General features: G+C 51.3%; 1 protein-coding gene across 1 annotated transcript in view; it reads left to right on the top strand.

Moving 5' to 3' along the window:
• The first annotated feature begins 1,520 nt into the window (after positions 1 to 1,520).
• Positions 1,521 to 22,335, top strand: part of SLX9 (SLX9 ribosome biogenesis factor) — a 119,537-nt gene continuing 98,722 nt past the window's right edge. The window contains exons 1-2 of the mRNA XM_065413610.1: positions 1,521 to 1,649; positions 20,571 to 20,679. Coding sequence (XP_065269682.1) covers positions 1,521 to 1,649; positions 20,571 to 20,679 — 238 coding nt within the window. The remainder of the gene's footprint in view (positions 1,650 to 20,570; positions 20,680 to 22,335) is intronic.

Raw genomic sequence — 22,335 nt, forward strand, 5'->3', positions numbered from 1 at the left:
CAAGATAGCACAGTAGCCAACAGTTAAAAAGGTTACATAATGTCTCCGCACATGGTCTCAAGTTAGCAAGTTAACATTTAATTAATACTTTGATAAAATGTTATTAGTATAAAATATATATGTTGAATTCTGATTTGGGGTCCATAGAAATGGAGCAACTCCTTTGATTGTCCAACAGGTACATTCCTAGGGGTTAAAGCAAAGAAACAGTGAAAGGATATGGTAATACAGATTGTCTCCTTTATGTTTTAAGGCAGGGCATTGGTCCCTTGGAAGGGAGGTGGAAGGATGCCATATCATTATACTGACATGTGCCAATTTTCATAAACTCAAGGTTGGATCTGTGGGAAGACTGTTTTCCCTTCAGGAGAAACACAATAGGAACAGGGATCCTTTATTCAATTGGAAACATTGGATGAAACATAATTATTCAGTTATTGCTTTAACATCTGGCATTTCTACTGACCAAGCATATCTTAGCAAAGGCAATGTTATCTTGTTTATTCTGCTTTCTCTTAGCTGATCACTATTAGCTAGGCCTCTGGTCTCTTAACCAAACTCTGGACTTCGGGTCTGAAAAAGAGCTGGCACAATCCATATACAAGGTTGTTATATAAAATGCACATGGATTTTAACCCTTCATTCACTGAAAATGGACCCCTCAATAAATTGGAGAGAAAAACAGATATTCCACAAGAGGCTCGTTTCATCACATCTCTTACCATTTGTGCTGCATAGTCCATATTTATCTATGAAACAACAAGCTGCCGAGTAAATTCCCAGGGTGGGGGAGCCACACTAAAAACAAATGTGTTTTGATTTGACATCTGTATAAGTGTTTCTGCTTTCCCCATTCCCTGGAGAGTAGAAAGAGCACAGAAATATGTTTCTAAAAAAGAAATGTAGCCTTTTCTCTGTTAGCAGTAAGTGTGTTTTGTCTAATTCTATAAAGTTATTTCCCCTTACTCTCAGCAGCACCAGGTCAGGCTATATACCTGGAATCGGTTTAATTGCTCTGGGGTTACTGGCTCAGGGCCCCAGTAATCACCTGTTTAGGCTTAGGAAGGGGTTTTTCTCTTGGGGCAGGGGATATAGGCAGGAATTATTTTGTGGGAAGGGGGTTGAATTTTCTCCACCCCGGCAATCTTTGCCAGCAACCAGCTCCTCGCAGCAGCCTGCCCTGGCACCTCTCCGGAGAGCGGCTACAACCCGCAGCAGCCAGTTACTGGCTTGTCGCCTGGCACCATTAGGCTTCAGAGTTAACAGCGGCTCCAGCCCGGGCGGGGCCCCCAACTGCCCAAAGCTGGAAGGGGGCAGCACCCAGCGCCTTAGGCCGGGCCGCTCGGGTCCGAACCGGGGCCGGCTCCAGCGCGCCGCTCCATTCCCGCGGGAGCCCGGGCCCCGCCCCATGTCCCGTCTGGCACGCCCCGGCCCTTGGGGGAGGGGGAACGCGCTGTGCGGCGCCGCGTTCCGGGGAGGGCCATACCCGCCGCACACACGCCGAGCCCGGCAGCCCGGCCATGGTGGGGAAAGCGAAGCGTCCGCGGCTGCACCAGGCGGCCCCGAGGCTGAGGGGCCCGCGGAACCCGGAGCCGGGGAGCCAGGATGGGGCGGGAGGGACCAGCGGTTGGAGGGCGGAGCCCGGAAAGGTAAAAGGGGTGCACCGGGCGATACCATCTCGTGTGCGGGGAGGGGGGGTAGAGCCTGGCGAGCGGTACCATCGCGCATGCGGGGAGGGAGGAGGTACTAGTGCGTGGCCGTGCCATGTGCTCTGCCCGGGGGGCGGGCTGCGCCAGCAGAGGAGGGGCGGGCTGTACCATGGCAGCGGAGGAGGGTGCTGGGGGAGGGGGGGTTGGGCTGCACCATGCCCGTGGAGGGAGGGGTGCTGGCCAGGGTGGGCTGCGCCAAGCCTGCAAAGGGGGGTGCCAGCAGGAGTCGGGGAGAGGCGGGCCGCGCCGTGCCAGCGGAGGCGGGGGGTGTTGGGAAGGGGCGGGCTGCCCGATGCCAGCGGGGGTTGGGGAAAGGCGGACCGCGCCATGCCAGCGGAGGAGGGGGGGGTGTTGGGAAGGGGCGGGCTGCCCGATGCCAGCGGGGGTTGGGGAAAGGCGGACCGCGCCATGCCAGCGGGGGGGGGGGGTGTTGGGAAGGGGCGGGCTGCCCGATGCCAGCGGGGGTTGGGGAAAGGCGGACCGCGCCATGCCAGCGGAGGAGGGGGGGGTGTTGGGAAGGGGCGGGCTGCCCGATGCCAGTGGGGGTTGGGGACAGGCGGACCGCGCCATGCCAGCGGAGGCGGGGGGTGTTGGGAAGGGGCGGGCTGCCCGATGCCAGTGGGGGTTGGGGAAAGGCGGGCCGCGCCATGCCAGCGGAGGGGGGGGGTGTTGGGAAGGGGCGGGCTGCCCGATGCCAGTGGGGGTTGGGGACAGGCGGGCCGCGCCATGCCAGCGGAGGAGGGGGGGGTGTTGGGAAGGGGCGGGCTGCCCGATGCCAGCGGGGGTTGGGGAAAGGCGGACCGCGCCATGCCAGCGGGGGGGGGGGGGTGTTGGGAAGGAGCGGGCTGCCCGATGCCAGCGGGGGTTGGGGAAAGGCGGACCGCGCCATGCCAGCGGAGGGGGGGGTGTTGGGAAGGGGCGGGCTGCCCGATGCCAGTGGGGGTTGGGGAAAGGCGGGCCGCGCCATGCCAGCGGAGGGGGGGGGTGTTGGGAAGGGGCGGGCTGCCCGATGCCAGTGGGGGTTGGGGAAAGGCGGGCCGCGCCATGCCAGCGGAGGAGGGGGGGGTGTTGGGAAGGGGCGGGCCGCGCCATGCCAGCGGAGGGGGGGGGGTGTTGGGAAGGGGCGGACCGCGCCATGCCAGCGGAGGGGGGGTGTTGGGAAGGGGCGGGCTGCCCGATGCCAGTGGGGGTTGGGGAAAGGCGGACCGCGCCGTGCCAGCGGAGGGGGGGGTGTTGGGAAGGGGCGGGCTGCCCGATGCCAGCGGGGGTTGGGGAAAGGCGGGCCGCGCCATGCCAGCGGAGGGGGGGGGGGTGTTGGGAAGGGGCGGGCTGCCCGATGCCAGCGGGGGTTGGGGAAAGGCGGGCCGCGCCATGCCAGCGGAGGGGGGGAGGGTGTTGGGAAGGGGCGGGCTGCCCGATGCCAGCGGGGGTTGGGGAAAGGCGGACTGCGCCATGCCAGCGGAGGCGGGGGGTGTTGGGGAGGGGCGGGCTGCCCGATGCCAGCGGGGGTTGGGGAAAGGCGGGCCACGCCATGCCAGCGGAGGGGGGGGGTGTTGGGAAGGGGCGGGCTGCCCGATGCCAGCGGGGGTTGGGGAAAGGCGGGCCGCGCCATGCCAGCGGGGGGGGGGGTGTTGGGAAGGGGCGGGCTGCCCGATGCCAGCGGGGGTTGGGGAAAGGCGGACCGCGCCATGCCAGCGGAGGGGGGGGGGTGTTGGGAAGGGGCGGGCTGCCCGATGCCAGCGGGGGTTGGGGAAAGGCGGACCGCGCCATGCCAGCGGGGGGGGGGGTGTTGGGAAGGGGCGGGCTGCCCGATGCCAGCGGGGGTTGGGGAAAGGCGGACCGCGCCATGCCAGCGGAGGGGGGGGGGTGTTGGGAAGGGGCGGGCTGCCCGATGCCAGCGGGGGTTGGGGAAAGGCGGACCGCGCCATGCCAGCGGAGGGGGGGGGGGTGTTGGGAAGGGGCGGGCTGCCCGATGCCAGTGGGGGTTGGGGAAAGGCGGGCCGCGCCATGCCAGCGGAGGAGGGGGGGGTGTTGGGAAGGGGCGGGCTGCCCGATGCCAGCGGGGGTTGGGGAAAGGCGGACCGCGCCATGCCAGCGGGGGGGGGGGGGGGGTGTTGGGAAGGGGCGGGCTGCCCGATGCCAGCGGGGGTTGGGGAAAGGCGGACCGCGCCATGCCAGCGGAGGGGGGGGTGTTGGGAAGGGGCGGGCTGCCCGATGCCAGTGGGGGTTGGGGAAAGGCGGGCCGCGCCATGCCAGCGGAGGGGGGGGGTGTTGGGAAGGGGCGGGCTGCCCGATGCCAGTGGGGGTTGGGGAAAGGCGGGCCGCGCCATGCCAGCGGAGGAGGGGGGGGTGTTGGGAAGGGGCGGGCCGCGCCATGCCAGCGGGGGGGGGGGGTGTTGGGAAGGGGCGGACCGCGCCATGCCAGCGGAGGGGGGGTGTTGGGAAGGGGCGGGCTGCCCGATGCCAGTGGGGGTTGGGGAAAGGCGGACCGCGCCGTGCCAGCGGAGGGGGGGTGTTGGGAAGGGGCGGGCTGCCCGATGCCAGTGGGGGTTGGGGAAAGGCGGACCGCGCCGTGCCAGCGGAGGGGGGGGTGTTGGGAAGGGGCGGGCTGCCCGATGCCAGCGGGGGTTGGGGAAAGGCGGGCCGCGCCATGCCAGCGGAGGGGGGGGGGTGTTGGGAAGGGGCGGGCTGCCCGATGCCAGCGGGGGTTGGGGAAAGGCGGGCCGCGCCATGCCAGCGGAGGGGGGGAGGGTGTTGGGAAGGGGCGGGCTGCCCGATGCCAGCGGGGGTTGGGGAAAGGCGGACTGCGCCATGCCAGCGGAGGCGGGGGGTGTTGGGGAGGGGCGGGCTGCCCGATGCCAGCGGGGGTTGGGGAAAGGCGGGCCACGCCATGCCAGCGGAGGGGGGGGGTGTTGGGAAGGGGCGGGCTGCCCGATGCCAGCGGGGGTTGGGGAAAGGCGGGCCGCGCCATGCCAGCGGAGGGGCGCTATGTGGGGCGGCTGAGGCGTGGGGTCTGGTGGGCATGTGCAGCGCTGGTGTAGCTCTAGCGCTGGTGTAGGGCATGTCCGTGCTCGTGGCTGCTCTGGTCCCCTGCTGGGTCTCTGGCGCATGCAGCCCTTGCCGACAGCCCGTGTGAGCTGTGGGGCCTGGCAGTGCCCATGCTGACAGCAAGGAGCAGCCTTTGTTACCCAGCGCTCTGCAGCGGGAGACCCAGGTGTAGGCCGCTGGGCCTGGCCTCACATCCTGCCACCACGTGGGAGCCCCCTGCGCTGTCTCTCAGCCCGTGTCCTTCGCCGTCAGTTGTCTCGCCTCTTCGTGTCCTGTCCTCCTTGCTGGAGCCGCCTCCGCTTTGGCCGTCTCGTCTCCCTCCCAAAGGCTGCTGCTAGGCCCAGATCCATGGCCTGTGTGTGATCACCTCTCTCCTCCACGTCCCGCCTCCTTCAAGTCAGGCTCAAACGCCTGGTCTTCCCCTGCAACATTCAGCCATGCCCTTCCTCACGAGTCCAACCTCTGCTCTTCCCATAATGCTGGCCTTGATCCCCTCATTTTCCTGCAGGGGCCTCTGCTTTCTCCCATCCCTGTCCATCAGAACTTGCAAAGCCGCCCCATCCTCATTTAAATCTCTCCTTGCAACTTGCCTTTGCCCTCATCCCTACACATGGTTCCTGTTGGCACCAGTTACATTGGTGGCCACCAGAGATTCCAGTCTTCCATTCTGTGGCCAACACTCTACTCCTTGCTTATGTGTCTCTTTACCTGCCCGCTGTTGTTTAAATGCTGGGTTGTGATCTCTCAGGAAAACTGTTGTCACATTCTGGGAGAAGCAGGAAAGACAATCCATGGTGATTGGGTGACACTGGGAGGTCTATAGTGACTGTTTGCTTTATAGTTGATGGCTGACCTGAGGCAATAGTGGAGAGTCTGGGAAAAGGGTGTAAAAGCTTTTGATTTAAGGCATTATGTAAGGTATTAATCTCAGCCTTGTTCAGAGCAGTAACAAAAAGTACTCCGTTCAAGTATCTGTAATGACATTGAGCATTTAGTGTATTTGGCACTTTAAAGAGTAAAAGTTGTTTACAAACATTTTGGAACATCCCCATGAGATACTCTAGAAAAATACTTTTATTCCTATCTCCGTGAACGAGAAAATGAGACAGCAAGGCATGGGGCACTTGCAGGCTTAAACTAGTGGAAATGGTGGATTCTCTGTAACTTGAAGTCTTTAAACCATGATTTGAGGACTTCAGTAACTCAGCATGAGGTTAGGGGTCTCTTACAGGAATGGGAGGGTGAGGTTCTGTGGCCTGCAATGTGCAGCAAGTCAGACTAGATGATCATGATGGTCCCTACTGGCCTTTAAGTCTATAAGAAACTCGCCTGAGAACAGACAGACTTGCCATAGAGGTTCTTCGGCAGTTCATACAGGAAAGTATCTTCAAGTTAAAACAGTGTCAGGTGTAGGACACCACCCTGGCTTTCTGTGTATTAGCTTTTTGTCCCTTAAAGTTTCCTCACCGTTGCTGCCACTGGCTCAGCTCCACCAGCGACCGTGAGAATGGGAATGCTAGTGCAAACAGGCTGCTGGCTCTGTAAGCACCATGTTGCCTAGACTTGTGGTTAAAAAGGGGAGTGCCTGTCTACCTGATGAAGTGGGTTTTAGCCCATGAAAGCTTATGCCCATATAAATTTGTTAGTCTCTAAGGTGCCATAAGGACTCCTTATTGTTTTGTCTACAGTAGTGCATCTACTGTCCTTGCACTAGTGGAGCTGAAATGGTGGGGAACTTCGGGAAAAGAAGGCTAGTGTAGGCACAAGCATTGTGAACAGGTCACGTTCCAGAGCAAATGGGCGAACTTTAAGCCACTCACTGGAAATCTGTTTGAGGCACATTCGGGTATTGTCTTAACAAACAGAAAAGCAGATGCGATTGGATCTGTTTTTCAAACCCTGTGTTTAAATACTCCTGAATGGCAGAGACCTATGCATGGCTTATCTTTTTTGTGTATTTTTGCAAACCGATTTCTTGCACTTCTTGTTGATTATGTTTGAAGGCCCACAGTAAGGCTTGTCTTCACTACAGCTGCTGGTCGATTTAAGCTACGCAATTTGAGTTAGGTTAGCAGCGTAACTCAAGTCGATGTAGCTTAGATCTACTTACCGCAGGGTCCATGCTACGCTATGTCGACGAGAGATGCTCTCCTGCCAAAATTGCTTCCGACTCTCATTGAGGTAGAGTACAGAAATTGATGGGAGAGCGCTCTCCCGTTGATTGAGCATGTCTTCACTAGACCTGCATCGATTGCAGCAGTGCTGATTTAGATCCATAGTGAAGACAAGCCCTTGGAGTAAGAATCTGTAAACCTGAGATCTGGAACAGAGAGACAAGATTTATGTAACATCTCAGCTAATCTGCTTACAAGTCCATCTGGCCTGCATTGCTGGTTTTGTGAACAATGTCAGAGATGTTGACTGTGGTGTATTGGTAGATGGAAGGGAGTGAGAAGCTACCGGGTTCCTGCACCACTGAAGGTGCTGTGAATTGCCTTCTGTTCATTAGTATTCTTAAGAGCATTTCTGTAGAAGACACTGGAGCACAACCAAAAAGACTTCTCACCAGCAGGGCTTTGCAGATGAACAGTGGGCAAGATCAAATGCCCATGACTTTTGTCCTATCTGAGGTAAGCAGAATTGAAATTCCTCTTGCCCCAAGGTAGAACAGATGAGCTAGTAAGGAAAATAGCGCTAGCAGGATGTTGGTTTTAGCGATGGAAGAACCTTGAAAATGTCATTTGATCTTCAGACCTATTAAACCAAACTTCAGACTCATTCATAAGAACGGCCATACTGGGTCAGACCAAAGGTCCAGCCAGCCCAGTATCCTGTCTTCTGACAATGGCCAATGCCAGGTTCCCAGAGGGAATGAACAGAACAGGTAATCAAGTGATCCATCCCCTGTTGCCCATTCTCAGTTTCAAACCCCTTGCACAGGTGGTTGCTAATGGAGTGTTCTGCATGGCCAGGTACCCAGCTTGAGACAGCTGGGCCCAGGTTTTCAGCAGTGTTGAGCACTCACCTGAACTCCTTAGAATAGGAGTTCCCAAACTTTTTGCAGGCACAACTCCGTTTTAATGAATTATTTCCACCTGGGACCCCAGACAGCATGGAGGATGCCATTTTGAAGAGCAAAGTGGTGGTCTCCGCACAGCATGACCTTGCATGCACCGGAATGTGAGGTCACACCACACGGAGGACGCCATTTTGCTGTTCAGAAGGCATTCTCTGCACCCTATGACTTCACGCGTATGGTGTATGTGAGTTTATGCTGTGCAGAGGATGCCATTTTGTAGAGGAAAATAGCATCCTCCATGAATAGTGACCTCACACACATTGTACATGTGAGGTCACTCTGTGCAGAGCAAAATGGCGTCTTGTGTACAGTAGGGATCGCCGTCCCCCGAAAGGGGTCGTGACCTACCGTTTGGGAACCACCACATTAGAAGTTGTGGTTGCTTAGCACCTCTGGCAACCTGGAAGTGCTACTGGCTGTCTCTGTGGACTTTCTGTTTGTTTCCCTCTATAAAATGGGGACATTACTTACCCACAGGGCTGTTTGATTTCTGTGCCCTGGCTTTAAATTTCCCAGTCATTTCCCCTGCTAGGAATGTTGTGCAGATAATTCATTATTGTTTGTGAGGCTTGGGTGGGTGATACAGCAGTCAGCACCATAGAGTTCATGAGGAAATTAATAGTTCTGTATTTGGTCCAGGGTTTGGTTGGTGTGCAGTGAGTTAAGTAGGGACCACACATTGAGAGATGAGGATAAAAACAAATACTGAACAGCTGCCTCTTATCCTGCGAGTCCATCCACCCAGTGCACTGAATGAGGCAGGGGTCCTCTGGAAAAGCTAGAATTTGATCATGTAATTAAAGACTGTATCACAATGCACATGCCCAAGGGGACTAAATTGAAGATTGCACTGTCAGCCTTAATTTTAGCTTTCCTAACTTTTGAGTGCTTGGCTTTGCAACTTAAACAACAGTCTTTGAATGTGGTTGTATTTGTGTGTTGCTAGACTCTGGCCAACAGAAAATGGATTGTTCCATCAAATTCTTCCAAGCAATGCAGGCAATGTTCATGCATCAGTAACATGAAAGGGCCTAAGAAGGAATGTCACATGTACAGTAAGAGGTTGAATTTTAGTGCTCTCCTCTCTTTATTTGGCTCTTATTACCATATCCTGGTGTAGCTGAGTATGAAATCTGCCTTGGTCTCTCCCTCTTTGTTAATCACACAACAGCTCATGTGCAGTGATCCTGACCGTGTGTGTTTAATGTGTATGTGGGGGGAGGAGTTCATCTGTCGTCTTTCACCCTCTGCCATCTCCTCTTCCCCCACACCTTGTTGCCTGCATGAGTCACAGGACTATTTTCTCACTGAAGGAGTATAATTTGCAGTGCAGGTGCAGTTAATGTTTTGGGGCCTGCTAAGCCAAATCTGAGTAATCTCCTCTTCAGATTTCTTAAATATGCTAATATTTAAAAAAAACAAGCAAGGTGCAAAATTCTACATTTCTATGACTGTTCCGTGTGTAGTACTGTAACATCACTGTATCCCAGGGGTGGACAAAGTTTTTGGCCCAAAGGCCACATCAGGGAATAGAAATTGTATGGTGGGCCATGAATGCTCACAAAATTGGGGTTGGGGTGCTGGAGGGGGTTCAGGCTCTGGGGTGGGGCTGGGATGAGGAGTTTGGGGTGTAGGAGGGTGCTCCGGGCTGGGACAGAGGGGTTCAGAGGGCAGGAGGGGGATCAGGGCTGGGGCAGGGGTGCAAGAAGGGGTTCAGGTTCCGGCTGGGGGTGTGGGCTCTGGGGTGGGGCTGGGGAGGAGAGGTTTGGGGTGCAGGAGGGTGCTCTGGGCTGGGATTGAGGGGTTTGGAGAGCGGGAGGGGGGTCGGGGCTGGGGTGGGGGGTTGGGGCATGGGGAGAGGCTCAGGGGTGCAGCCAGGTGACTCTGCGTGTTGCTGCGTCCGCAGGCGCTGCCCCCCGCATCTCCTATTGGAGCGCCGGAGGGGGCCATTGGAGCGCGTAGGCGCCAGAGCAGGGCCATGCCGTGGCTTCTGGGAGCCGCGTGGAGTAGCCCCGGCCCAGTGCCCAGGCTGGAGCGCCAGAGCAGGGCCGAGCCACAGGGTGCAGCCCCTGACCTAGCACCCTGGCTGGAGCACCGGGGCAGGACCGAGCCGCGTGGTGCGGCCCCCGACCCCGCTCCCCAGTGGGAGCTCGCAGGCCAGCTTAAAACGGCTCGCGGGCCGGAGTTTGCCCATCCCGCTGTATCCCCTTGTTTAACTGAGGACATGTACCCTGCAGAAAAATCAGAAGTCTGAATAAGGGAACTATGCTGCATGAAGTCCCCTCGTTTTCTTTTCACCCCCACGTTTACTGAATGAGATCTAGAACATTGCTGGAAGAATCTATGGAAACAAAAGCAACAATGAAAATGTGGCTTTCAGAGGCCACATTTTCAAGCTTTTCCCTACAATCATGAGGGCTAGAAACTTAACTTCTTTTTACAGACGAGATTCTCAAAATCACATGACTCCAGTAGCTGGGGCTTTAAATGTTATGAGACTTCTAGTACTGAAGAGTTGGGAACAGCACAGGTCTCTGCGGCGAAATAGCTATCCTTCTCTGATTTGTTCTGTGCGCTCGTTTCTAGATGGAGTCTTTTTCAACAACACATCATTAAGTAGGAACTTGCACCTCCTTCATTGTATTGAGGCAGTGTCTGTTTTTAAATGTCTGTGACATAGCCCAGGGTGTAGTCTGGACTGTTGAATTGCTGTGTCCCTTTAATTCTCCAGCCCAGGGTGTCTTTTACACTGCTCTGCTAGTGAAAAGCCACCTGCATGTAAAGTCACTTCCAGCCAAGTTACATGAATGCTCTTCCAGCTACTCATGAACTACATATAGGGTGATACCTGCAAATTCTTGGTCCCAGCCTTGCACCCAAGAACTGTACATCTTGCACTGTCCAGCACACTACTGACCAATGCAAGCTCATTAATGGCCTGTCATTTCATCAAAAGAAATGATTATGCACCAGCCTTTGTTAACGTGAGTAGAGATTCCCCAAACACTTCAACCAAAACGCACTGGTTTAGATAAAACAAGTTTATTAACTAAAGGAAGACAGATTCTGAGTGATAAGACATAAAGGTCGGAATTGGTTAGAAAAGAAATAAAAGATAAACACGCAAGCTGTTTCCTAAGCTTTACCAAGGTGAATTGTTCTAAAAGCAAAATAGTTTGTCTCACTCAAATGCTTTCAGCAGTCTGTACTGGCTGGAAAAACCTCTAGGCCGGACCATTCTTCCCAGTTCCAAAAGCTTCCTTTGTCTTCTAAGCCATCTTGCTGCCATGGGTAGAGGTGCGGGAAGAGAGGTGGTCGAGGGGCCTTTTTTCCCCCTTCTATATCCTGACCTGTTTTTCCGGGAAAAGTCCTTGCTGGGTCCTGGGGTCAGGCAGTTCCGTGCCATCCGTGAGCTGCCTCCTGTTCTTCAGGTGAATTGTACATTTCTAGTTTAATGGGAGATTTACCAGCAGGGGAATTGTAAACAGGTAATGGCCTTTTAGCACCTAGCTGGCAAGCCAGTGTGCTTTTGTCTTTGAGAAAATGGTCTGAGGGCGTTATCCGAAACTACAGTATATTTCAGTAACCGTCATAAGTCAAATCTCATAGCTCCACATATAGTGTTGATACACACATTTTAACAGGACAGTGACGTTCAGTAGATGATGCATTTTCAAATGATATCTCACAAGGCAGACATTGTACACAATATATCAGAACCATATAAAAGTGGTGAACATGGAATGCAGGGTGTCGCATAGAGTTTGGGGTGTCCCAATGTCTTGAATGTGTGTGTGACCCAGAGGCACGTTGGTGGTTCACTGCTTTGTGTCAGCAACTCTTGCCAGGCCTGACAAACTGACTACACCCAACACATGGCTGTTATGATACCAAATGAAATCTGGTGACACGTTAGTCAGTAATACTGTGGAGTGTATGTATTAACACTACATGAGGAATTATGGATACTCACTGACTTTGAAGTCTAACAAAACAAAGGGAGAAACAGGTTGTCTTTCAAATGAGGGAAGATTATTTTCTCCCTGTCTATAAAGTAAATTGAGCACAGTGATGTCAGAGACAATGGGCAGTTCATACTGGAGGGACAAATTAATACGAGGATGTGAAATCAGCAGGCGTTCATCCTGAGTCTGGTGACAAAGACAATATACTTTGGGGAATGTAAGGAGAAGCAAAAAGACACGTTGGTGATCGGTCCCTGAGGGGACAAAGAGGCCAGCGCTCTCTGTATCTTTGAAGGGTGGATCCCCTACCATGTTGGGGTGGGGCAACGTTAAAAGGTTGCTTTAGGTAAGAAACGCCTTTAGTCAAGGATGGTAGCTGAAGTTAAATTTTAGTCACACAGGGTGTACTCCTGTTTTATTTGCAACCATTTCTGTCTCTATTATTCTTGCTTAGTATTGCTTAAATTTCAGCTCTTGGGTAATATACTTAGGTTCTAACAAAGAGAAGTTTATCTCAGTGCTGTTATATTAAGCCGAGTGTGAATTCCTTGTTCAACCAATAGCAATAGCAGATGTTAAGGTAGCCATCTTACAGCAAAAAAACTTCAGGACCAGACTCCAAAGAGAAACTGCTGAGCTCCAGTTCATTTGCAAATTTGACACCATCAGATCAGGATTAAACAAAGACTGTGAATGGCTATCCAACTACAGAAGCAGTTTCTCCTCCCTTGGTGTTCACACCTCTACTGCTAGCAGAGCACCTCACCCTCCCTGATTGAACTAACCTCGTTATCTCCATACTGATTTATACCTGCCTCTGGAGATTTCCATCACTTGCATCTGAAGAAGTGAGGTTCTTACCCACGAAAGCTTATGCTCCCAATACTTCTGTTAGTCTTAAAGGTGCCACAGGACCCTCTGTTGCTTTTTACAGATTTAGACTAACACGGCTACCCCTCTGATACTTGACACCATGCAAGGCACTGCATTTAGCTGTATGGAATGGAAATCTATCAACCTCATGAAGAAACTTGCACAAATACAGACAGATATCATCTTCCTTTCCAAATGCAAACGGATGGACATCATACCAAATGGACTGAAGGTGAAAAATCCATTGCTATGTACATACTGCACAGACCACAGTGAGAGATTATGCCATACACTATCAAAGAAACTGAGGAACCACCTGATCAGCATCCTATACAGCAAACAGATAAACATCAAGAAAGAGCTCTCCAACCTGGAGACTTTCATAAATAACCAACCCTCCACACAAATGGACTTTACTAAAATAAGACAGGAGATCTACATTACACACTTCACCTCTCTACAAAGGAAAAAGGACCGTAAACTGTCTAAAATCCTACCTGGCACATGGGGCCACAACAGGGGTACCCCTAACTCACCCAGCAATATCGTCAATTTATCCAGCTACACACTCAACCCAGCAGAAGAGTCTGTCCTATCTCGGGGACTCTCTTTTTGCCCCAGCACCCCCACGAACATGATACAGTTCTGCGGTGATCTGGAAGCCTACTTTCGCCGCCTCCGACTCAAAGAATACTTTCAAGATAACACTGAACAGCGCACTGATACACAGCTACCCTCCCACCAACAACACAGGAAGAAGAACTCCACATGGACTCCTCCTGAGGGTCGAAATGACAGTCTGGACCTATACATAGAATGCTTCCGCCGACGTGCACAGGCAGAAATTGTGGAAAAACAACATCGCTTGCCTCATAACCTAAGTCGTGCAGAACGCAATGCCATCCACAGCCTCAGAAACCACCCTGACATTATCATCAAAGAGGCTGATAAAGAAGGTGCTGTTGTCATCATGAACAGGTCTGACTACCAGAAGGAGGCCGCCAGACAACTCTCCAATACCAAATTCTACAGGCCACTTTCCTCAGATCCCACTGAGGAATACACTAAGAAACTGCACCATCTACTCAGGACACTCCCTACACTAACACAGGAACAAATCAACATACCCTTAGAGCCCCGACCGGGGTTATTCTATCTACTACCCAAGATCCACAAACCTGGAAATCCTGGACGCCCCATCATCTCGGGCATTGGCACTCTCACTGAAGGACTGTCTGGATATGTGGACTCCCTACTCAGACCCTACGCCACCAGCACTCCCAGCTATCTCAGTGACACCACAGATTTCCTGAGAAAACTACAATGCATTGGTGACCTCCCAGAAAACACCATCCTAGCCACCATGGATGTAGAGGCTCTACACAAACATCCCACGCACAGATGGAATACAAGCTGTCAGGAACAGTATCCCTGATGATGACACAGCACAACTTATTGCTGAGCTCTGTGACTTTATCCTCACGCACAATTATTTCAAATTTGGTGACAATATATACCTCCAGACCAGTGGCACCGCTATGGGCACCCGCATGGCCCCACAATATGCCAACATCTTTATGGCTGACCTGGAACAACGCTTCCTCAGCTCTCGTCCACTCACGCCCCTTCTCTACCTACGCTACATTGATGACATCTTCATCATCTGGACCCATGGGAAGGAGACCCTGGAAGAATTCCACCATGATTTCAACAGCTTCCACCCCACCATCAACCTCAGTCTGGACCAATCTACACGGGAGGTCCACTTCCTGGACACCACAGTACAAATAAGCAATGGCCACGTTAACACCACCCTATACCGAAAACCCACCGTCCGCTATGCCTACCTTCATGCCTCCAGCTTCCACCCCGGACACACCACACGATCCATCGTCTACAGCCAAGCACTGAGGTACAACCGCATCTGCTCCAACCCCTCAGACAGAGACCAACACCTACAAGATCTTCACCAAGCATTCTCAAAACTACGATACCCACACAAGGAAATAAAGGAACAAATCAACAGAGCCAGACGTGTACCCAGAAGCCTCCTGCTACAAGAGAGGCCCAAAAAAGAAACCAACAGAACTCCACTGGCCATCACCTACAGCCCTCAGCTTAAACCTCTCCAACGCATCATCAGTGATCTACAACCCATCCTGGACAATGATCCCTCACTTTCACAGACCTTGGGAGGCAGGCCAGTCCTCGCCCACAGACAACCCGCCAACCTTAAGCATATTCTCACCAGCAACCATGCACCGCACCATAACAACTCTAACTCAGGAACCAACCCATGCAACAAACCTCGATGCCAACTCTGCCCACATATCTACACCAGCAGCACTATCACAGGACCTAACCAGATCAGCTACAACATCACCGGCTCATTCACCTGCACGTCCACCAATGTTATATATGCCATCATGTGCCAGCAATGCCCCTCTGCTATGTACATTGGCCAAACTGGACAGTCGCTACGCAAGAGGATAAATGGACACAAGTCAGATATCAGGAATGGCAATATACAAAAACCTGTAGGAGAACACTTCAACCTCCCTGGCCACACAATAGCAGATGTTAAGGTAGCCATCTTACAGCAAAAAAACTTCAGGACCAGACTCCAAAGAGAAACTGCTGAGCTCCAGTTCATTTGCAAATTTGACACCATCAGATCAGGATTAAACAAAGACTGTGAATGGCTATCCAACTACAGAAGCAGTTTCTCCTCCCTTGGTGTTCACACCTCTACTGCTAGCAGAGCACCTCACCCTCCCTGATTGAACTAACCTCGTTATCTCCATACTGATTTATACCTGCCTCTGGAGATTTCCATTACTTGCATCTGAAGAAGTGAGGTTCTTACCCACGAAAGCTTATGCTCCCAATACTTCTGTTAGTCTTAAAGGTGCCACAGGACCCTCTGTTGCTTTTTACAGATTCAGACTAACACGGCTACCCCTCTGATACTTGTTCAACCAAGTGAGCTGGTGTGTGCACTGTTTCTGTGAGGGCCCAGTGACGGGTTGGGTGCTGCAAGGAGACGCTTGTGGAGAGCTCAGGCACTGAAGTGCGCCAAGGGAAGGCAAAGATAGGCCTGGTGGAGTCCCAAGGAATCTGTGGTGCTGGCCAGCAAACTGGAATGGCAGGGAGCTGTTACCCAGTTTAGCAGTAGCCGATCCCTTTCACACTGAGACATAATAGGGGGACTTGCACTTCTGGTCACTCAGAGCTTGGAATTCTATTTAAAAATGAAAAGTCTGTTTTAAATAAGGTGGTTATAAAACCAAGGTTGCTGCATCAGTCGAGAAGAGAAGAGGGAAAAGGCCAGACACCTTGTCACAACATATAACCAAGGAATTTAGGAAAGGCTCAATGGAAGGACAAGCTGAATTTTTTTTTTCTGCACGTCTATAGGAAAAAACAAACCAGGGCCCATTGTCTCATAAGAACAACCATACTGGGTCAGACCAAAGGTCCATCTAGCCCAGTATCCTGTCTTCCGACAGTGGCCAATGCCAGGTGCTTCAGAGGGGATGAACAGAACAGGCAATCGTCAAGTGATCCAGCCTCTGTCGCCCATTCCCAGCTTCTGGCAAACAGAGGCTAGGGACACTTCAGAGCATGGTTTTGCGTCCCTGCCTATCCTGACTAATAGCCATGGATGGACCTAGCCTCCATGAACTTATCCAGTTCTTTTCTTTGGAACTCTCTTATAGTTTTGGCCTTCACAATATCCTCTGGCAAAGAGTTCCATAGGCTGACTGTGCGCTGTGTGAAGAAATACTTCCTTTTGTTTGTTTTAAACCTGCTGCCTGTTAATTTCATTTGGTGACCCCTAGTTCTTGTGTTATATGAGAGAGTAAATAGCACTTTCTCCACACCAGTCTTGATTTTATAGATCTCTATCATGTCCCTCCTTAATCGTCCCTTTTCCAAAATGAAAAGTCCCAGTCTTATTAATCTCTCCTCATATCTGTTCCTTGCTCCTAATAATTTTTGTTGCCCTTTTCTGAACCTTTTCCAATTCTAATACATCTTTTTTGAGCTGGGGCGACCAGATCTGCACACAGTATTCAAGATGTCGGTGTACCATGGATTTATAGAGAGGCAATATGATATTTTCTGACTTATTATCTATCCCTTTCTTAATGATTCCCAACATTCTGTTCTCTGTTTTGACTGACGCCACACATTGAGCGGATGTTTTCAGAGAACTATCCACAATGACTCCAAGATCCTTCTTGAGTGGTAACTGTTAATTCAGACCTCATCATTTTATATGTATAGCTGGGATTATGTTTTCCAATGTGCATTACTTTGAATTTCATCTGCCATTTTGTTGCCCAGTCACCTTACATTGCTCTACTTGCTCTTAATAATCTCATAGTGAGCTCTTGTTTCCTCTCTTCCTTGGCAAAGAGCTCATTTGGAATAGCAGTGAACAGAAAGTAGCAGTGGTAAGAAAGGGACAGTCCAGAGAGAAAATAGAGTGGTGAAAGTACATTTTCTGTCCTTTGTAACTCCCACCACCCCACTTCCTGTGGTTGGGTGAGCCCGCTCTATGGCCTGCAGGGGTGGCCCTAGCTGTTTTGCCAGCCAGGGTGGAAAACGTTTTCGTTCTCACACCCCCCAGACAAACAAACAATGGCTAGCCAATCAGGAGCGGAGGAGGAAAAGGGCTGAGCAGCACAGCAGTTCAGTGCCCCCTTCTGGAGGGCACCTAGGACAACCGTGCTGCTTGTCTGCCCTAGAACCAGCCCTGATGGCCTGTCCTTCAGTAATGCTTCTCAGCTTGATGGGTTATGCAGTAGTTCGAGGTGGAAGCCAGGACTGCGAAGGTTGGAGACTGCTCTTTTAGTCCTGCAGTACGGTGCCCACACTAGGGGGTGTATTGGTATAACTGTTATGGTAAGAAATGATACTCTTAACCACTGACAGTCATAAGACAAAAGAATCATCTGACTGGACACCAAAAAGTGGATGAAACCACGCTCTTGATCATTACATAGATTGCTTCAGAAAAAAAAAGACTAAAATCCTTAACAAGCTTCATATCTACCACAGTCTCTCCACTGTCGAGAGGAGTCCCTGAAATCCAACCACCAGATAGTGATCAAACCAGCAGACAAAGGGGGCGCCATTGTAATCCTCAACCATGATGGCGACGTTAACAAGGCCAACTGACAACTCTCTGACACCACTTACTATAAAGAACTCAAAGAAGACCCCACACCACAATTTACCCAGGAATTTAAGGATATCATCAAATCCTTCCCCCCAAAAATCCAAGAGAAACTCTATAAACTCATCCCCCAGGAATGCACCCCAGGAACCTTCTACATGCTTCCTAAAATATACAAACAAAGGAATCCAGGCAGACCCATCATATCTGGCCATTAACAACCTCCCTCAGAACACCATCCTTGCCACTGTGGATGTCACCTCCCTATACACCAACATCCCTCACAATGACAGCATAGCTGTCTGCCATAAATATTTACGAGACAATCAACAAACCTCAGATCTCCACCGCAAACACATTGCCAAGCTCATCCATTTCTTCCTCACCCATCACCATTTTACATTCAACGGTGAACACTTTGTCCAAACCATGGGAAGAGCCATGGGTACTGGGATGGCTTCCCAATATGCCAGCCTCTTCATGGGTCACCTTGAAGAAGAATTTCTGGACAAATGCATCACGAAACCAATGATAACCTGAGATACATCAACGATATTTTCATCTTCTGGACAGACGACCTAAATGCCCTGATAGATTTCCTCCACAGCTTCAACATCCACCATTAAGCTCCCTCTGGAACACTCCCACATGATCACCAACTTCCTGGACCCCACGATAGCTTCAACAATGGAACTCTTGGATCACCACAACTTCATAGATCCCATAACCACCCCAAACACACCAACCAATCTGCTATCTACAGCCAGGCACTCAGCTGCCACAGAATATACTCTGAGGAGGAAGTCTGGGATACACATCTTAAAAAACTACAGCGACGACTCCTAACCAAAACAGTCATGCCTGTACAGAAACTATGTGTAAACCAGGGGCTAGCTCTACAAAAGTTAGGTGTCTAACGATGCAGAGAGGTGTCTAGTGGGGTTTTCAAAAGCACCTAATTCGGTTCAGTGCCTAACTCTCATTGGCTCAGAAGTCAGGTGCCTAACCTGCTCAGTTCTTCTGCAAACGCCACTAGGCACCTCTGCAGTTTTGCCTTTGTGATCTGGCGCCAGGCCTTAGGAAGGAGCTGCTTGCTGTACTTCCTCTGGCAGGCATGGTGGGATGATTGTGGGTAATGATAGCATTATGCGTTTTTTTCAGTGTGACTAAGATGTGGTTTGGTTTTGTCTATGGGTGATCGTGAAACTCCCTATGGAAATGCTGTGCTCAAACCTTGAAGTGCTGAAAATCTAGCGGGGAAGCCTGCTCTTAGGAGACTTGCAGCCCAGTTTCCAGACTGAAGGGGCTTGGCTAACCAAACGAGACCACACCACTGGTGGCTACTTGTGCCTATCCTTAAATGTGCTTAGAAGAGACTGTGACACTCTGTACCCTAAAGCAGGACCCTGGCACCTCCAAATTCACCATAGTGTTATAATTAGAATATGTTTTGTACAAAATATGCTTTGTAAGGGATCATTCTAAAAGTCTTGATCTGTTGAACATTAATATCCTGTCGGATTGTATATGCTATAATTGTATCTGAAGTTGTGAATATTGACTATGTACCAGTATTTAAAATATGTTTGCTCCTGAGGTGACACCCAGAAGGTAGTTTACATCCAGTCTAGACAACACATTACGAATGGACTAATCAAGCTGATTGCCCATTAAGTAACACAATAGGCCTTAGAAGAAGCTTATTTCCACCCGGTGGATAATGGCTGCTATGACTTATCGAAGCATGCAAGGGCATGTGACCAGATCATGTGACACTGGACTCCATCTTGTGCCTGTAGTTTTCCACAAACTGCTGTGGGCTTTGTTTGGGACAATGAAGTTCCCGCCACATGGGAGAAGCTATAAAAGGAGGAAGTGACATAATCTCCCCCCAGAACTTAACACCTGGAACAAAGACTGGACTGGGGAGGTGGTTCCAGGCAGGAAAGGAGGAATCCCAGCCTGTATATGGAAGATTGGTGAACTGTTTGTACCACCAGGGTGAGACACTGCTTGATTCAAATCCTGTCTAGTGTATAGAATTTAGATTGCGATTTTGTTTTATTTCTTAGGTAATCTGCTTTGATCTGTACACTATTACTTATAATCACTTAACATCTATCTGTAGTTAATAAATCTGTTTTATATTTTACCTAAAAACAGTGTAGTTTGAGTGAAGTGCATGAAAAAAACCTTAGCTCAGTTAATAAAAACCTGTGCATATCCTCTCCACATTGAGGGAGGGGCGGACTGGATTATAAACTTACACTGGCCAAGTTTTTGACTAGGACAGGACGGTGCAGCTCTGGGGTTCCTAGGCTGGGGAACTGGCTGGAGCCTCTCTCTTGTTGGTCCATGAGTGGCTGGTGAAAGCTGGGTGTGTCCCTGCCTGTGAATGCTTGTGTGAGTGCAGGACCTTGAGGGCTTTGCAGCTTGTCACATTCTCACAGTGTGAGAGGGAGTGCAGGCTGGTGAGACAGAGGGCTCAGCAGTACCCCAGTTCCAGGTTGCACCCCAGGAATGCCCATCACAGAGACCCATACATATTTGTAGTAAAAACCAATGAGCTGGAAACCAGTAGTTTGGCTGTGTCCTCTGAGGCATGGTGCACACTTACATACCATGAACCAATGGGCTACTAGGCCTGAACTTTGCAATTATTTTATTCCTCTCAATATTAAAGTGCGTGTTTAATTTTGTCTTTGGCTCAGGACTGGGCTTTTTTGTCCTCTGACGTCTTTGCTGGGATGAAGATTGATCCCAAAACTCTGGTGAAGAAGTTGGATTTGGACTCCCGAAGCGTTGTCTCAGCCCAGACAGGTAGGGGTGCTCTGTAGGGAGCGATAACTGCTAGAGTGAGCCCCTCTCTTCTGTGAGAGGGGGGGGTGCTTGTACCTGCTGCGGGTTTGGCTGGATTTCAGTCACCTGGTTGTGATCTCAGGTCTGAGGTTCTGCACCCACTGGGATCTTGTATCATGCTCCTAGCTAGGCATATAGCTATGTTCATGTTGAATCAGGTGACCACCAGAAGCAAACACGAAGAAGTCAGTTCTGTTATTCCTTTGCACCTCTGAGCCCAGGTGAAATCTGGTGATGGCCTGAAGGAAGAGCAGGTGTGCAATTACAGAATATAAACGTGTTCTGAGCTGAGCAGTTGGCTACTGTTTGAATCCGCACTATCTTAGGTTGTAGAAAGACTCCTACGAGTAACCTCACTTACCCTAGCTGTGTTTGGATGTGTGCGTTCAGCATCTGGCCTTGCAGTGCCTGTGAACAATTAATACAAGAAGAATGGAACCACCTGCTAAATTCTGACCCAGGTATGACCTTGGGTCCCAGGAGAGAGTTTTAAAACTGGGTTCCAAGTGAGGGTTGGAGGTGGCAGTTAAGCGTTTGCCTTGCTATTCATTGAGCCTTCCCTGCCCTTCTTTGGGTCCGTCATAAAACAAACCGTGAAAAGAAAGCCTGTGGCAGGGAGGGAGGGAGAAGAGTGAGGACTGGGAGGGAGCACTATGGACCCTCATCTGTTCTGTCTCCACAGGACAGTTTATTTTCTTCCTGCAAATGAACAGTGGTAACAAATAGCATACAATGTCTTTGCTTTCCTTCACCATTGCAGCCAGCCTGAGTCCTCTTGCATCAAACGGGCTATAAACAAAACCTGCCAATATTCTAGGCAGGATAATGATTGGTGGTGAATTGGAGCAGCCAGAGTGCACGGATTGATTGTGTTGGTACTGTGGAGTGAGGGAGCAGCAAGGTTGGATAGGGACACATTAGCCCACGAAGGCAGCTTTCTGTACAGGTGCTTTGTTCCATGACTGACGTGTGTGTGTGTGCGCACACACACACACAAATAAATGTGTCAGGGGGCTGGGGGCGGGGGTACATAACCTACCCTTTAATTTGAGTAAACCATAGTCTGTCACAGGCTGGCAGTCTGCAGTCTTAATCTCGCACTGCAGACCACAGCTGTACACTGGTTTATAAATAGACCTGTGCTGCTGGTCTCCGTGGAGTGCTGATGATGCAGATGTGCAGTGCCTGGCAATATTTAACCCTCTCCTGAGATTCTAAAGGCTGTTTTCTTCCAGACAGCGACTTGCTGACCCCCCACCTTCTGTTCAGTCTCTTCCTTTTGATTGATGCTTTTGGGGCCGCAGGCTGTGGCTGACTGGAGACCAGTGGGGCAGAAAGGAGGTGCTTTTTCTTCCCTCCCCAGGCTGCTGTGCCCCTTCCTCTTGTGTTGCTCTGGAACCCACGGGGGTTGGCTTGCTTTGGAAATCAGTTCACATTTTTTGTGTGAATTCAGTGAACTGTGGCTAGGTCTCACCTACAGCAGCTGACCGCCCCAGAGGTAGAAGAGAAGGGCTAGCAGTACTAGAGGTATGTGCTTCGTCCTCAGGGATCTCTGGGCTCAGGGGAGAGCGTCCCCTGAGGGGAGTTCAGCCTGACTTCTCCTGTGGTCTTGGCTCT

The sequence above is a fragment of the Emys orbicularis genome, chromosome 11 (genome assembly GCF_028017835.1).
Source record: "Emys orbicularis isolate rEmyOrb1 chromosome 11, rEmyOrb1.hap1, whole genome shotgun sequence".
In the NCBI taxonomy this organism is placed as follows: domain Eukaryota; kingdom Metazoa; phylum Chordata; order Testudines; family Emydidae; genus Emys; species Emys orbicularis.